Genomic DNA, 17,835 nt, shown 5'->3' on the forward strand with positions numbered 1-17,835 from the left:
TGGTTTAGATGCGTGGGAATCCATTAAAACATCATCTGTTGGAGTTATTCTGAGGCTGAAAGAGCTGAATTATACCTGGTCAGCCAAGGCGGTTCACCATTTACTTACAAACCAATTGGTGGTTAATAATATCCATGAGATATGGTCATTTCACGAAGATGATTCCTTTATTGTTGACAGAAATGGTTCCAGAAAGGAAGAGTTCACAGCAGTTCAGGATTTCAAGACTTAAAAAATGTTCCGCAAAATGAAGAGTCTGGTGATTGTGGTGTTTACGCTCTGAAGTATATAGAGTGTAAGGCGATTGGTTGTGGTTTTGAAGGACTTTCTGATCAGTGCATTCCGGCAATGCGTATTAAGTTAGCTGCTGAGATCTATGATGAGGTTTCGGGTCTGTAGTATTTTAATGTTTTAGAATATGTAGCATTTTATGTTTCAGATATGTAGTATTTTTATGTTTTGAACGTTATGGATATGTAGTATTTTCATTTTTCGGATGTGTAACATTTTCGTGGTTTGGTTTGGTTTTGAAAACACGCTTCTAAATTAGCTTCAAAACTGTGTTCTTTTGTGGCTTCAGAAAAATATTATTATTGATGCAGGTCAAAACATAAGTTGTGTCGTTGTCTGGTGGTATTTGGGTGGTTTTTTGCCCATCACTTCACGGGTTCAAGCCCAGCATAGAGTGTTTTTATTTTTTTTGCATTTGTTAATTTATTAATGGCATAATGGTAAATAAGTTCATCTTCTTCAGATCAATTCTAGGGTTCTAGGGTTACTAAGTTTGCAGATTTTTGTGATTCTTAGTTCAAAATCGTGAAAAAGGTGATAAACCAAGTCGTTTCACTTAAGTATGCCGTAACTAGAAGCATACTTATTCTAAAAGTTTGTTGTTTGTAAACGTAAAAAGTATAAATCTGCCATAACATGAAAAGAAAATCTGCTAAATTATAAAAAAGTCTACGAGATAAATCTGCATGCCAATACAAAACTTTTGACATATTACAAAATCTCCTGTCATAGGAATAAAATCTGCCACTAAAAGTCTGCCAATGTAAAATAAATCTGCGAATGTAATCAAATTTACCATCATGTGAGGTAGATTTGTTTTTGAAAATATGTGATGGTATAAGTCTACGATACTAAAAGGGGGCTTATTGGAGTTGGGGTTTGAGAAGGTTTCGGGGATTTTAAAATGTAGTGAAATTTAGAGAGTTTTGTTGAATTCCAGAATTTTGATAGAGATTTAAAAGGGAAATTTGGTAGGATTTGGTAAGATCTTTTTAAATATTTTAATAATCATTTTCACCATTAACTACAAAATACGTACTCGGTTGTTAGGTTTATATTAAATACATATATAATAGGGATATACCAATAAAACTATTTATATGATATAAAGAAATATACGTATGTAATGAGAAATTTGTAAATATGATTATAAATTTAGAACGTTCTTATAATAGATTGGAGAATTCAAACAAAAGTCCAAGTCTCATTTTCCTAAAAAAACCAAAATAAAAGTTTACAACCATTTCACTTCGAAACAACGTAGCTTCATTGTGAGTGTCTTCTTATACGTCCTGCCAACAATGCAATAAATAACCTCACACATATCAACCAAGTAACACATTGTGATATATCAGTGCCATTGTCAACCATAAATATTTAGACAAAGAAAGAGTTATAACTTACTTTATGCGCATATCACCGTTGAGATCCACTAATAATAGCATCATTCCATATATTTGAAGCAATTGTTGTTCTCCATTCATTAGCAAGTTCTCTATGTTGTTCTTGTGTGCCAAGAAATTGAGGACCACTAGTACTTTGGGTAACACTTTGTTCATTTCTTCTGGAGGAAATTCATCTGAACGACACTTCTGACGGAGATAGTTATGCAATGCAGCACATGCAAGTACTAGTTCTGCTTGTGTCTTATATGGAAAACTAGGTGCAGATTTAAAGATCAGAAATCTTGATTTGAAAATACCAAAGATCCTTTCGATGACGTTTCTTAATCCAGCATGACGATGGTTGAATAATTCTTCTTTATTTTTGGGATCACTATCTCCTCCAGTAAATTCCTTTATATGATATCGGGTACTTCGAAATGGAGTTAGGAATTTTTTTCGGTTGGCATATCCACAGTCAACCAGATAAAATTTTCCTGAAATATTTCTAAAGTACAATATAAATAAAAAACATAAGATTATAAATAAAATAATGTATCTTAAACATACATAACATCTTTTGGTATGGAATAATGTATGTACCTTCGGGGACTTCAAATCTATTGTTACTTCTAGTCAGAGCATCATTTAACACTTTTGCATCATGAGCTGAACCTTCCCAACCAGTAAGGACATAGATGAATTGCAAATCGAAATTGCATGCAGCTAAAACATTTTGGGATAAGATTCCTTTTCGATTTCGATAACTAGGACTTTCATTTCCTACTACCATAGCAGGAATATGTGTTCCATCAATTGCTCCGATACAATCCTAAAAATACAAATAAAATTATTGATGGATAAAAATAAACAAAAAATTATAATTTTTACATACCTTAAAGTACGGATAAAATCTTGTGCTTTATCTTATTTTTGAAGGCACACCATTTCCTGGTTTCGCCATCAAACTTGGACCAATACTGTTTAACGCCCTTAATATTTTATTAAAGCTCTGACTAATTGTGAAACTCGATCTCTTGAATACATCCCGAGGAAGAATATATCTCGTACTCTGGCCAACAATAAGCAAAAATGTGGCAAGCATTTCCTCAACTGAAATCCATCTTGTATCTCTTAAAGATGTTTTTTCTCGGATAAGAGTACACAAATCCAAGAAAACATCTGGATACATACGATATAAACCTCTAAAATGTTCTGGGTCTTCAGTTAAAACATTTTGTATATATTCATTTCCAAGTCCTGTGGTTGGCTTCTTAATCGGACGTTGAATTTGTGAAACTAGACAATGTGCTAGAAAGCAAACTCTCACATTGATAGTTGACATCAACTGAAGTATATCCACGTCTGATTGAGATCTCTTTTTCCTTTTTCTACATTTTCTTAACTGTAGTTCTTCATTCTCATTAACTGCTTGTTCCATGGAAGAAGAATCTGAAATTTAAAACACATTGTCATTTCTTTTAGATAATATCAACAACAAAACATGACCATAGTAAACCGGACTGTGTTTGATAATTTATTGTGACGCTAACATTTGATTTGATTCTTTGATTAGAAATTGTGTTATATAGAAAAACAAGCATTACCAATTGTGGCGTGGGACGTCTCTACACGTAGAAAGTGATCAAAGAAATTATAACCTACAAGAAAATAAAAAGTCCATAAGAAACTGTATTTTATTATTTGAAAGCAACTACAAGAGGAAGTACCAAACAAGAAATAAACTAAAAACCCTCGTGAAAAAGCATAAAAGTCATTAAGAAAACTAAACTAACACCAATAAAACTATCAAAAGCACCTAATTACTCCACCACAAATTTCACGGCTTACGTACGGAACGTTTGATCCATCTAAAACGTTCCCTCCTAGTCATACTCATGAATCCAGCTTTCATACCAAGCTGGTGAACTAAATTCATTGCATCAAAACATTCATTTTCTTCTAAATCAGGAATTTCTTTAATTACGTCTCATACGTTATTAACTTTTTCTTCAGCTTCTTTCTCTTCGGCTTTCTTTTGCCATCTTTGTTGAATCATACTGACAATCTGATTGGTAGTCCCAGTGACAGCACTTATTTCATCTGAAATTTTCTCCACATTATATACGTCAGTTCTAGCTCTCTTTCTTACTGGGAGCTTTTCAATCGCATTCGAACGTCTCAAAGATGAAGTTTGTTCTACACCATCATCATCATCACCATCATCATCAGCATCAGCATCACCATCATTCTCATCATCACCATCATTATCTCTTGCTATATAAGTACGAGCACCTGTGGTATCTCCTAACCCCACTGTATTATTTCCTTTTGCAATGTTTTGTCCATAGACCTTCTCTAGGTCTTCAAAATCTTCAAACGTATCATCACGTAAATACGTATCTTTCTTGTGTCCCTGTTATGAATAAAAAATGTTGTTATCATATAAAACAAAAATATTTGCGTAAGCAAATCATGCATCATAACTTTTAACAAATTATCTACCTGGAGGTATTCATTCCATACTTCATTTGGAGCACTAAATTTCTTCGTGTCCTTATCCCAACCAAATCCTAAACTAAAACGAAGAAGATCTACAAAACCCTTGTGTTTTTTCTTCAGAATCTTTGTTTTGTTTTTGTATTGGGAAAAGGTTTTCTTAGATCCACAAATTTTGTTTAACTCCGGTAATATTCGTTGTTCCACGGTAAGTTTATTGAATTTACCACTCGCATCAGTCCAATTCTGATTAACGCCATCGACCAACAAGCGCAACAATGTTTTGGTTTCTTCGGGCGACCAAGAAATATATTGATTTTTAATTTTTCCTTCTTGATCTCCAATTTTAGTGCAGGAGATATCTACTCAAATTGTTAAAAGAAACATAAAACATTACAGAAAACCAAGAAGAACAACGCAACCGTATAATTCAAGCAAGTTTTATCACAAAACCATTCATGATTATGTGGAAAAAGCAACATAAACAATAGTAAAGATAAAACTTTAACCTTTCTTTTTCCAAAGAAGCTGCCCACTTCTCCACTTTCTATTGTTCACGTATGATTCTCGGCTTTGATACACATCTATATATATATATGAATATATTTTAAATTAACTAATGAAAAGATAAACTCAAACAATCCATATCAAAACAAAAATATCATATTATCAATATCATAGCTAACATATGATTTAAAAAGATATTTTTCTAGAAAGAAAATCTCAAACAAACGTAAATAACATAGATAGTCTCTCTTGTATAGTCCCATAAGTTCATGGCTAGTTTCGAAAGTTCTCCAAGCTCTGATGGGATAACACCACTTAAACCATTGCTAGACAGATCTAAAACAATACATATAATCAACTATTCCTCTACTGAACTCAGATTCTTCAGTGTAAAAATCATACCTTTGATTTGCTACAAACTGGATTTCTGCAAGTAGGCTTAAGAAGGTGACATGTGCACATCATCATCTTCTCGCTGAAACCTCCGTTGTTAGCTCATCATATGAACCATTCTCAGATGTATGATGGTGAGAACAGTTTGAATTCATTCTCTTCCCATCTCAGTTACGTTTCTTCTGTCGTAAAAGATGAATAACTTTTTTTATTTAAATTCCATCTCTGTAGGTGGTATTTGATTTTATTGAATTTGAAGGGTAAATGATAGTTTTTAATATCCAAAATAACTTTTGATGAATCTCATTGATGAAATCCATATTTTCCAGTAAGGGGTGATTTAATAAGATTTTTATAAATGCTATATTCAATAAGAGGGAATTTGTAAAACTTTTTATAAATACCTTGTCCAATAAGGGAGGATTTGGCAAAAACCTAAAATTTTGTGAAATCCATATTCCAATAAGCCCCACTAAGTTTTCGGTAAAAAATAAATCTGCAACAGTTTATTAAAACTGCTATCAAGTATTAAAGTTTTTTTTATAGCATACTTATTTTATTGTTTTGTTTAAAAAAAAAATTTTGATGACATACAATAATTTTTTTTTGTTAATGAAAAAAATAAAGGCATTGTAGGCATAAAAAATATTTTAGTAATTAAAAAATTTTATAATTTATTCTAGTAATAATAACATAATTTGATGTTATTATAGTAATCTTTAAAACAAATTGTGGAAACTGTCAGCTTGGATGCCCTGTCTCGTTTGGCTTTAGAAAGTCGACGCAGAAACAAAACGAAACTAATCCTCAGAGCTCGAATCTCAGTTCCCACAAAGTTGCTTCCGCGCCGTGGTTGGATCTGCTTCGATTGGTGTGAGTCCTTCAATCGAATTCGTTACTCTTCCCTTCCTGGATCGATCTGGTTTTCGAATTTGATCGGTGGTTTCAGATGAACAACGGAGAGGAATCCTGGAGAGTCGGAGAAGAACGCGATGCCTCTCCGTGTTCATCGTTACATTACTCCTCCTGTGGGAACGCCACGTGTGTGCGGCTCCACAGGCCCATTTCACGATTCCTTGGACTCTGATTTTGACAATTTTAGCTTGGGACCAACTCTAAAGCTCTCTTCTTTCGGTAAGACACGGTTAGGTGATGGAGGAATTGGCTTTTCTAATGTTAGTTCGCACCCCCAGAACACCAACTTAATCCAAGAAACTGATGGTTTGATGATGGGTGCTAAGGTTTGTGATGAAGCTACACTTGAAAGAAAGAGACTCCTTGAATCAGTTGAATGATGTGGATGACAATGAATTTTTATGTGGTTCAGACAGAGAACATGATTCACTTCCAGATACTGGTGATTATTCTCGTCAAAGTTTATGTTTTCCACGGAATCTACAGCATAAAGAGGAAGAAACTACAGCATTAACAACAGCACATGCAAGATGATGATACTTTGGAGGACGTGCTCGGAGGAGGATGGTGAGGCTGAGAGAGTCTGGGGACTGATTACAGAAGCTATTTCCTTCACGAAGAAGGTTTTATTTACAACCTTGCTGCGCAAGCCGCTTGAAAAGGTTGGAATCTCTCTTTTTAAAAAAGGAAATAATGGGTCTTTCCGGAAGATATGACAAGGTGCTGAAGACGTTTCTTGAGGAACACGAAAACGTAGCAGAGAAGCAAGGTATGAATTTGATGGACGTGTTGTTGGAAGCAAAAGGAGACGGAAAATCAGAGTATAACATCACCAGGGACCACATCAAGTCTTTGTTCGTGGTAAACAAAAAAATATCATCACATCACACTAATTTGGCTATTTCTTTTTTAATTTTGCTGATTTAAAAGGAGTTTATAACTTGCAGGAGCTTTTAAGTGGAGGCACGGACACGTCGAAGCAAACAATACAGTGGACAATGGCAGAAATCATTAACAACCCTAGCACTATGGAGAGAATGGGAGAAGAAATCGATTCTGTCGTAGGGAAATCAAAGTTGATTCTGGAAACAGACCTACCAAAACTGCCTTATTTGCAAGCGGTGGTCAAAGAAGGGCTAAGATTGTACCCGCCAATCCCTGTCTTCGGAAGGAGGCTCCAAGAAGGATGTGTGATGGGAGGGTTCTATGTCTCTGACAAGACAACACTTGTAGTTAATGGTTATGCTGTGATGAGAGATTCTGATTACTGGGAATATCCTGTTGACTTCAAGCCAGAGAGGTTTCTAGCTTCAGAACAAGAAGATGCCACAAAGGAGAAAGTAGTACTCAAGTACCTTCCTTTCGGTAGCGGAAGGAGAGCATGTCCTGCAAAAAAATCTAGCTTATATCTCTTTAGGAACAGCGATTGGAATGATGATTCAGTGTTTCGGTTGGAAGATAGAAGGAGACAAGGTTAACATGGAAGAGACACTTTCGGGAATGGTCTTGACAATGGCTCATCCCCTTAAGTGTACTCCTATTCCCCGAGAATTACCTATAATTAAAGGTCATTAGGCTTGTTAAAGTAATAAATTGTCTATCATTTCAAGTTGAGTAAAGTCAGTCGAATGGACCACTGTTTATTCTCTAGAACATTCATAGAATCGTATTGTTTTCGATGTGAAGATAGTAATAATAATAAAAATATTCCAAATTTGATATTAGGTTTATATTGCATAAATTCTTATTTTTGATTTTTGTTGGAATTTTATCTAGATACAGGTATTCTATTCAATGTTAATTTTTATGCTTTTTTTATCTACATCATATAAATTAGAAAAGTGAAATTTTAGATTGCAAATACTTATCAAATGAGATCACGGATATGACAGCCCAATTAGTTTAAGCGCAGCTGTTAGTGTTGTTGTGCTCCTAAATTCGATCCACTGTGAGAAAACACTACAAGAAAATATAATCTTAACGAGGGCGGTTTTCCTCGTTAGTTCGTCGTAAAAGAGGCTTTACGACGAATTAGCGAGGAAGCGCGTTTGCTCGTTATTCATCTGTCGTAACACATATTTCCTCGCTAATTCGTCGTAACTTAGCGAGGAATATATTTCGTCGTAAAGACGAAGTAGAGCTTTTCGTCGTAAAGACCACGTCAATATTCCACGTCAGGACGTCGCTATATTTCCTCGTAAATACCTCGAAACGAGTTCCTCGTAATCTACACGTAAATACCTTGAAAGTGTTTCCTCGCAAAATACACGTAACAACCACGAAAGGATTTCCTCGTACAATACTCGTTTATCTTTCCTCGTTATTTTCTCGTAAATGTTTCCTCGTAAAATACTCGTTTACTATTTCTCGTCATTTCCTCGTAAGGTTTCCACGTAAAGAGGTCGTACATTAGCTACGAATTTACTTCGTTTTTATTATTTTACAGAATTTAAAAATATAATTAAAAAATAATTAAAATTATTTAATTTAATAATAAATTAAAATTTAAAATAAAAATAAATTAATATGAAAATATTTTATATATAAATAAGTTTTGAATTTATATAATACAACAACCGAAAAAAAAACTAAGAGTCGTTCATCGCCTGGTAGAATTCATCACTCCTCCTCGTAACATCCGCCTCGTTATGTACGTCGGATGACTCGCCTTGAATGGGATGTTGTTGTCGCATGTTCCTCAACATGGACTCTCATTCCGGATTTGTGGCCGCAATAACGTCCAAGAAGCCCTCGACTCTACCCATACGAGATTTTGTCGCGGTCAACTCGTTACGCAGCTGAGCGGACTCTCTACGCAGCTCAGTGACTTCATCATCCCGTCGCTGACCATAAGACGATGTCGCTCTCGGAACATCGTTGACGGAACCAATCCCCAACGTCCGTCCCTTTTTTTAGGGACAACCTTAAAAACAAAAAATAAATATTGTAAGTAAAAATTTAAAGTTATATTAAATGAATAATAAAAAATTAAATTTTTTGAAAATTTACCTCCTCGTAAATCTTATCCACTTCAAGTGTGGATAAGGTGACGGGTAATCTGTCGGTAGACTGCTGGGTCAGCTGAGTCTGGCGGTCTTCAACCCGAGCAACTACGTCGTTGTAGATTTGCTCGGACTTGCCATCTACAAATACGCCCGCCTTGTTCTTGTGGGTCCTCTCGTAAAGTTCCATAAGAGACGGGAGATGTCCCGTCTCTTTGGCCTAAAAAACATTTAAGAAAGTTAGAATAAAATATATGTATTAAAAAAATTATTTAATAAAATATTTAATTACCATTTCCAAACGGACACCGGCGTGGAGTTTTTGGCCCGTAGTGTGAAGCATCCGCCCATTTCTGTGCTCATCGACCGTGTTACGGGAGTTAGAGCAAGCCTGGGCGATTCTAATGGAATCAGGAAGGCACCAATAACGGATGAGGCCATCCCACACATCCGTGGTGAGCTCAACGGGTTTGCCACACGCATACCCCTTCACGATCCAGTCACCCTTCCAGTCGGAGACCGTGTCCAACAAGCGAGCTTTCGCCTTCGCGTTAAACTTCTTCCTCACCCTCTCAGTGATCCCCAAGGCCCAATTATATTTTTGTTGTTGGAAAAAATAAATTAACAATTAGTTTTTTAGAAAGTATATGTATTAATCATGAAAAAATTAAAGTATATATAATTAATTAATAGAAACTTACAGCGTAAATTTTGAACCACGTCTTTCTGACGTAGTGAGGCGTCTTACTCCAGTTTGGATGTGGCATGGAGAAGTAACCCTTGATCGTGTCGGTTACGTCCGATGCAAGACATCCGTCAACCCCCCACCTGGAAAATACAAATTTAAAATATAAATTATTTTTTAATGTTATAAAAGAAATTTAAACGAATTAAAAAAAAAATTAATGCAACATACCACAAAGTTCCGTCCGGTCGGTCTGGGTCGATGACTGGTAAACCTTCTCTGCCTCGCAGACTGAGAATGTCCTCTACAGTGTACTGCGAGTAAGGAGCACTCGGATGCACCATCAAATCAGGATGAATATCGGCGGCCATCGGAGGTGCCATCAGAGGAGGCACAGGAGGAGGCATCGTCGGATGAGCCATCGAGGAAGGCACATGAGGAGCCGATGGTGCACTAGAAGAAGTAGACCCAGAGACTCTCTGAGTGTACTGAGTCTCGGGGACAGTCTCCTGACCCGAAGAACCGGGAGCGGAAGAAGAGGCCGGGTCTAAACGACTACCCGGCTCACCGAAGATCTCTCTGTAATGGGCAGTAAGTCTTCCTTTTCGAACGTGGGAAAAAAAAAATTTTAAAATTAACATCAACAATATATTTCCCAACATTATCCACCTAATCAAAACTAAATAACATAAAATCCGCAAACCTATCTAAATTCCCTATAGTAACCACCTAATCTATCCTAAACTAACCAAATTAGAGAGGAATCAGAGAGGCTTATCATTGCTACGAAATGGAGAGGAAGTAGAGAGGAAAGAAAGAGTGAGCGCTCGGGTGTATATATAAGATTACATATCGTCGCAAATTCTTCGTAAGTTTACGACGAATTCGCGAGCAGTTACAAAGGCCCGTGTTTTTTTTACGAGGAAATTGCGAGGAATCACAAAGGCCCGTGTTTTTTTATACGAGGTAATAACGACGATTTAGCTTACGAGGAATTAACGAGGCTTGCTTTCCTATAAATATACCCACAACTCTCATTCTCAAACCACACACAAACTCTCAAATCACACCTTATCTCAAATCACATTCCTCAGCAAAATCCTATTCAAATTATAATATTTGAAAAAAATAGGAAAAAGAGAAGATATTAGAATTAATGTGGGCGAGACTTACGTATTATAATTACTGGAAGTCTTGCCACATGTTAATCTGGTATTTCTCTCATTTTCGTTTTTTTTTTCTAGTTTTTACACTACGAGATATTTACGACGATTTGTACTTACATGGAATTAACGGGTTTTATGTTTAAATCCTTTTACGTGGTGTTTACGACGATTTCTGCTTACGTGGAATTAACGAGTGTTTTGTTTAAATCTTTTTACGTGGTTATTTACGACGATTTCATCCTACGTGGTATTTACGACGATTTCATCATACGAGGACTTTACGACGATTTGTGCTTACGTGGAATTAACGAGTGTTATGTTTAAATCCCTAGAATCCGAAACCCTAAACCCGAAACCCTAAACCCGAAACCCGAAACCCAAAACCCCATCTTTATTTTTATTTTCTACTTCATATATTGCAAACCCCATCTTTATTTTTAAGTTTCGTCGTTATTTTTAACGAGTGTTATGTTTAAATCCCTAGAACCCGAAACCCGAAACCCCAAACCCCAAACCAGAAACCCGAAACCCGAAACCCGAAACCCCAAACCCGAAACCCCATATTCCTTATTTTCTACTTCATATATTCCAAACCCCATCTTTATTTTTAAGTTTCGTCGTTATTTTTAACGAGTGTTATGTTTAAATCCCTACAACCCCAAACCCAAAACCCGAAACCCGAAACCCGAAACCCGAAACCCGAAACCCGAAACCCAAAACCCCAAACCTGAAACCCCATATTCCTTATTTTCTACTTCATATATTCCAAACCCCATCTTTATTTTTAAGTTTCGTCGTTATTTTTAACGAGTGTTATGTTTAAATCCCTAGAACCCCAAACCCTAAACCCCTAAACCCCAAACCCGAAACCCGAAACCCAAAACCCAAAACCCGAAACCCGAAACCCCAAACCCCAAACCTGAAACCCCATATTCCTTATTTTCTACTTCATATATTCCAAACCCCATCTTTATTTTTAAGTTTCGTCGTTATTTTCTCATTGTCTTACGTGATATGTACGACGATTTCATCCTACGTGGTATTTACGACGATTTCACCATACGTGGTATTTACGACGATTTTATCCTACATGGTATTTACGACGATTTCATCCTACGTGGTATTTACGACGATTTCATCCTACGTGGTATTTACGACGATTTCATCCTACGTGGAATTAACGAGTCCCGCATTCTTTATTTTTATATTTCGTCGTTATGTCATCGTTGATCTACGAGAACTTTACGACGATTGCTTACGTGGAATTAACGAGTGTTATATTTAAATCCCTAGAATCCGAAACCCCAAACCCCAAACCCCATATTCCTTATTTTCTACTTCATATATTCCAAACCCCATCTTTATTTCCATTCCAAACCACAATTCCCACATTTGCTTATTCATAAAACAAACTCCCACATTACCTTATTCATAAAACAAACCCCACATTATCTTATTCATAAAACAAACTCCCTCATCTTATTCATAAAACAAATACATCAATCGGATACATCGACATTCTCGTCATCACTAGAAACATCATCATTTTCATTAAACTCGTCTTCAACAGCTTCGTCTGTGGCATCATCGGTAAGATCTTCGTACTCGTGATTATGCGGATCAATGAGAAGGATGTCATCAATTTCTTGTTCAGGTTCCTCGACTTCATTTATCTGTTCTTCTTGCAATGGTGGTTCTTCTCCACTGATGATTCATCCTCGAGGTGTAACTTTGATCACTGCTAACCAATTTATACATGAATCTCTCATCCGAGGGTATGGAAGGAAGCTAACTTGGTCTGCTTGTGAAGCTAAGATGAAAGGCTCGAATTTGTTGTACCTTCGTCCACCGTTGACATCAACTACACCGAATTTGTTAGACCAAACACCTCTGTTGACGACGGGGTCGAACCATTCACATTTGAAGAGGACGCATTTCAGCTTCAGTATCCCTGGAAATTCGACTTCAATAATCTCCGTCAAGATCCCGTAGAAATATGTTTCCCCTTTCACACATATTCCATAGTTACTGGTCGCCCGCTGTCTACCATAGTCATATGTATGAAAAGTATAGCCTCGTGTGAAATACATCTGTGATGTGGTGACCTTTACAAGTGGAGATTGAATTACTTCGTGTAACCACTTAGGATAATCTGCATCGTCGTCGTCATAATCAACCTGCAAAAATAAAGAGAATGTTAATGAAATACAGATCATGTATGAAAAAAGAGTTTGAGTTAATACCTGATTCCGCAACCACTTAATGAAGTGTTGATCTTTCCTTTTGTCTACGTCACTTGTGGATATACCAGGAAATGTTTCTTCGACTTGAGAAACAAATAGGCTGTAAAATCACATTTTATAGGAATGAATCTCTCGCAATTATACAATTAATTATACTTATATGTGTTTCGAAGTGTCAATATATGTTACCTTTCAAAATAACGCATCAATGGATCTTCGCAATTGAGTAGAATATAGGTGTGTGCACTATGAGCGTCTTGTTCACTCGACCACCAAACCTCTTTAGACTTCCCACCGAGTCGCCCAATCTGGCTAAAGATGTCTGGAACACCAGCAACTGCATATGTTGGCGCAACACCACCATCATCATATCTTCTTGGAGCTCTTCTCCGGGTACGTACTTTTGACGCAAAGTAGTACGATGTGAAGTGAGAAACTTCTTCCGTCAAACTTCCAGCAATTATAGAACCTTCAACTTTGGCGAGGTTCTTTGCTTTTCCCTTCAAATATTTCATGGCTCGCTCATACTGATACATCCATCCGTAATGTACAGGTCCACGAAGCAATGCCTCATATGGGAGGTGGACAGCTAGATGCTCCATGACGTCAAAAAATCGTGGAGGAAATATCTTCTCCAAGTTGCACAATAAGATGGGAATGTTCTCCTGAAGCTGTTCCACAACTTCTTCTTTAAGAGTGCGTGTGCTCAGATCCCTGAAAAATGCTCCAATGCCTTTTATATTCAAAAAAAAATTAAACACATTGTTAGTCATATATTATTTTGTAAATTATTGTGATATAATACACTACGTACCTGCAAGTGCTTCATGTACGTTTGTTGGAAGTAGCTCCGCAAATGCAAAGGGCAGTAGTCGTTGCATAAAGACATGACAATCATGACTCTTCATCCCGAGAACTTTTGACCCTTTTCAACACATCTAGAGAGATTCGAAACATACCCATCGGGGAACTTCACTTCTGATGCCACCCAGTTGAACAACACCGACTTTTTTTCTGAAGATAATCTGAATATCGGAACGGGAACTTGTCCATTGCTTTTAATATGTAACTCGCTTCTTGAGCAAATATCCGGCAAGTCCAACCTCGATTTTATGTTGTCTTTTGTCTTCCCTGGGACATTCAATATTGTATTCATGATGTTCTCAAAGAAATTCTTCTCTATATGCATCACATCGAGGTTGTGGCGCAGAAGAAGATCCTTCCAATATGGCAACTCCCAAAATATACTCTTCTTGTGCCAGTTGTGATGAACACCGTAAGAATCTGGCATATTACGAGGGACATGCCAATTACCACCCCAACGAACTGTTTCGTTAGCTCCGTAGTAGTCGATTTGCGCTTCAATTTTTTCTCCAGTTAGATATGGAGGAGGAGTGTCTCTCACAACTCTTTTGTGTCTAAACAAATTCTTGTTTCTTCGGTAAGGATGGCCAATGGGAAGAAATCGACGGTGACAATCAAACCAACTTGTCTTCCTACCATTCTTCAGTTGAAACGCATCTGTCGTTCCATTACAATATGGACAAGCTAATCTCCCATGTGTAGTCCATCCAGACAACATCCCATAGGCAGGAAAATCACTTATGGTCCACAAAAGCATCGCTCGCATCGTAAAATTCGTCTTCGTTGAACAGTCATACGTTCTCACCCCTGTTGACCACAAATCCTTCAACTCTTTTATCAGTGGTTGTAGGAAAACATCCAGGGACCTTTTTGGATGGTTCGGACCAGGTATTAATATGGTCAAGAATAGTAACTCCCGTTGCATGCACATCTCCGGTGGCAGGTTGTATGGAGTAAGAAAGACTGGCCACAATGAATATTGTCTCCCTGACATTCCGAACGGACTAAATCCATCTGTGCATAATCCGAGATACACATTCCGGATATTGCTAGCGAAATCCGGATGTACTTTGTTGAAATGTTTCCAGGCTCTTGCATCTGATGGATGAGTCATCTCACCATCCGTCTGAGTATGCTCGGCATGCCATCTCATCTTTCCAGCAGTCTGCTCTGATTGATACAATCTTTTCAATCTGTCTGTAATTGGTAGGTACCACATCCTTTGGTACGGTACCTTATTACGTCCCCGTCCTTGCGGCTTGAATCGTGGCTTCTTGCAGAATCGACATTCTTCTAGCTTCTCATCATCTCCCCAATAGATCATGCAGTTGTCGATGCAAACATCTATCATCTCCGAAGGCAACCCAAGACTATAAACCAGTTTCTGAATCTCATAATAAGAATCAGCAGACACATTGTCTTCCGGCAAATACTCTTTAAACAAGTCCGCCCATTCGTTCATGCAACTTTCAGGTAGATTGTGATCAGTTTTAATATTCATCATTCTAGCAGCTAACGACAATTTAGAGAGACCTTCTCTACAACCACTGTAAAGTGGTTGATTCGCCGCGTTTAACATTTCGTAAAACTTTTTTGCATCTATATTAGGTTCTTCATCTTCATCATGAGCTACGAATGCATCAGCTACCATATCATGAACCCTATCATAATCTACCATCTCCTCCTGATGGTAACTATGTTCATTATGCAAATGATGATCAACCGGTTCTTTTTCCTGAAAATTGCTATTACTACTACTAGCTTCGTTCTGATCATAATTAAAACCTTCTCCATGTTGAAACCAGATATAGTAATTTGACGTGAAACCTCTATTTATTAAATGCTTCCAAATATTTTCACGGTTTGCCAGTTTCGAATTGTTGCATTTCCGACAAGGACAGAACATCTTACCACTTTCTTGGGCGAGCGGTGTTGAATCTGCTTGATGCATAAATGTCTCCAGACCCGCAAGGTATTCTTTCGTCACTCTCCCGTTAGCATCTCTATGCATATACATCCACTTCCGTAACTCGTAAATAGTCCCGGAGCCAGCCATTTTTTTTCTTTCACGTTTTTTGTTGTTGGTGTGTTTAAAATGATGTTCAAACATCCATATTTATAGGAAATTTCGAATCTGGTAGTTGCAAGTTTCCTATGAATTTACGACGAAAATTAATTAGGTGGCCAAAAAAACGTGTAACACCTACAAAGTTGGTGGATTCAAAAATTTCCTCGCTAAATACACGTAAACTATTTCCTCGTAAATAACACGCAAAGTTTACGTCGTATTTACGAGGAAATAGATTTTCCTCGTAAAATACTCGTAAAATTACATCCACTTTATGACGAAACACTTTTGTCGTTACGTTACGAGGAAATAACGATGACTTTAGTTTTTCACTTAAATTCCTCGTAAACTCGACGTAAATTTACGAGGATTGTTTTTCCTCGTTAAATTTCGTCGTTAAGCATGTGTTTTCTTGTAGTGAAAGTGTTTTACGCCATAAACTGTATTAGTAAAGGCTGGCTCCGAGTTTAAGGAGATTACGCCAGAAATGGTACTATCTCCTATATATTAATCGTGTAACGTTGTTTAAATGACAACCTTGAGAAACATGCTTACGTGTCAAGTTAAGAGCGTTCTTCAACCCTTTTTGTTTTAATTGGACCGGTCTTGATAGAATTATTAAGAAAATAACATTAAATAAACCACTTAATACTTTATTATATATCATTAAATTCGAATATGGAAATAAATAATCATTAAATTTTTTTTTTGATGTTTGGTCATTTAATGTATTAAATGAAAAACATGATTGGAGGGCTCTGTCAAAGATATCAACAAATCCAACTATTTTTCCAACAAGCTCTCTATTTACAAATATGGATCACCTTTTCTCGAGAGTTGCTCTACCGATGGAGCATCAATTTGCTTGGATACTTTGGTACATTTGGAAAAGAAGAAATAATATTTTTTTAGTAATCTGGATATGGACCCTAGGGACACTCTTAATTTGGCAGAAACAAAATCCACACTCTGGGCAGAGGCACATATTTTGAATGACCAGAAGACGGGAACACAGGTTCAGGCATCGACTCTGTCGTCAATTCCTGAAAGATGGTGTTTTACAGATGGATCATGGAAAGAAGGGGATATGTTCTCTGGTCAGGGTTGGTTCAGTAATTTAGAAGGATTTGAGGGTCTAATGGGAGCAAGGAATGTAAGGGCTTCTTTAACTCCCTTGCATGCAGAGATGGAGGCGCTACTATGGGCTATGGAATGTATGAAGAATTTATGTCAATTCCAGGTTACGTTTGCAACAGATTGTTCTCAATTGGTGAAGATGGTTTCGGAATCAGAAGAGTGGCCAGCTTTTGCAAGTTATTTGGAAGGTATCAAGAGTCTGAAACAGAGCTTCACATGATCAGAGATTATACATGTACCAAGGACGCAAAATATAAAGGCGGATAACCTAGCACGCAGTGTCAGGAAACAAACGCCATTCGTCGTTCACATGGATCAATATCTCCCGGTGTGGTTTACAGAGTCAATATGAGTCTGTAATGTTGTCGACAAAAAAAAAACATGATTATTTTATGGAAAGAAAAATTGGAAAAGAAAGATGAAGCCCAAGAGATACCGGCAAATTGTATACATATTTGTATATATAATGTTACATAATAGTTTGAGTAAAATTTGGTTGCATAACCCTACTTTTCCCGGGTCGACTACCTATTTCCGCCCGAGAACTATCGTATAGTGTTATATGCCTCCGAAACTATTGCCTCTATCTATATCTCCCTGAGAATAAAATTGCATTCCTATTTCCCCCCGAATATATAGATCGAAACCTATTTCCTCTCAACCATCGAATTAGACGGTTTAAT

General features: G+C 37.0%; 1 protein-coding gene and 1 pseudogene across 1 annotated transcript; one reads left to right on the forward strand and one right to left on the reverse strand.

Moving 5' to 3' along the window:
* The first annotated feature begins 2,698 nt into the window (after positions 1-2,698).
* On the forward strand, positions 2,699-8,053 carry LOC125583677 (annotated as a pseudogene).
* On the reverse strand, positions 3,664-4,432 carry LOC125582969 (uncharacterized protein At2g29880-like). The gene is made up of 3 exons (XM_048749458.1): positions 4,400-4,432; positions 3,963-4,089; positions 3,664-3,872 (listed from the first exon to the last, which is right to left on the reverse strand). The coding sequence occupies exons 1-3, from the start codon at positions 4,430-4,432 to the stop codon at positions 3,664-3,666; spliced, it is 369 nt and encodes a 122-aa protein (XP_048605415.1).
* Positions 8,054-17,835: the final 9,782 nt, after the last annotated feature.

Source organism: Brassica napus, chromosome C3 (assembly GCF_020379485.1).
Source record: "Brassica napus cultivar Da-Ae chromosome C3, Da-Ae, whole genome shotgun sequence".
Classification (NCBI taxonomy): domain Eukaryota; kingdom Viridiplantae; phylum Streptophyta; class Magnoliopsida; order Brassicales; family Brassicaceae; genus Brassica; species Brassica napus.

What these genes read in the sequence shown, in the direction of transcription:
- LOC125582969 (XM_048749458.1), bottom strand. Translation starts at nt 4,432, where the DNA reads ATGGCGTTAATCAGAATTGGACTGATGCGAGTG. An exon ending in GAATTGGACTGATGCGAGTG is followed by an intron (nt 4,090 to 4,399) that starts GTAAATTCAATA and finishes TATTCATAACAG; the next exon opens with GGACACAAGAAAGATACGTA. An exon ending in AGGAGATACCACAGGTGCTC is followed by an intron (nt 3,873 to 3,962) that starts GTACTTATATAG and finishes ATGATGGTGTAG; the next exon opens with AACAAACTTCATCTTTGAGA.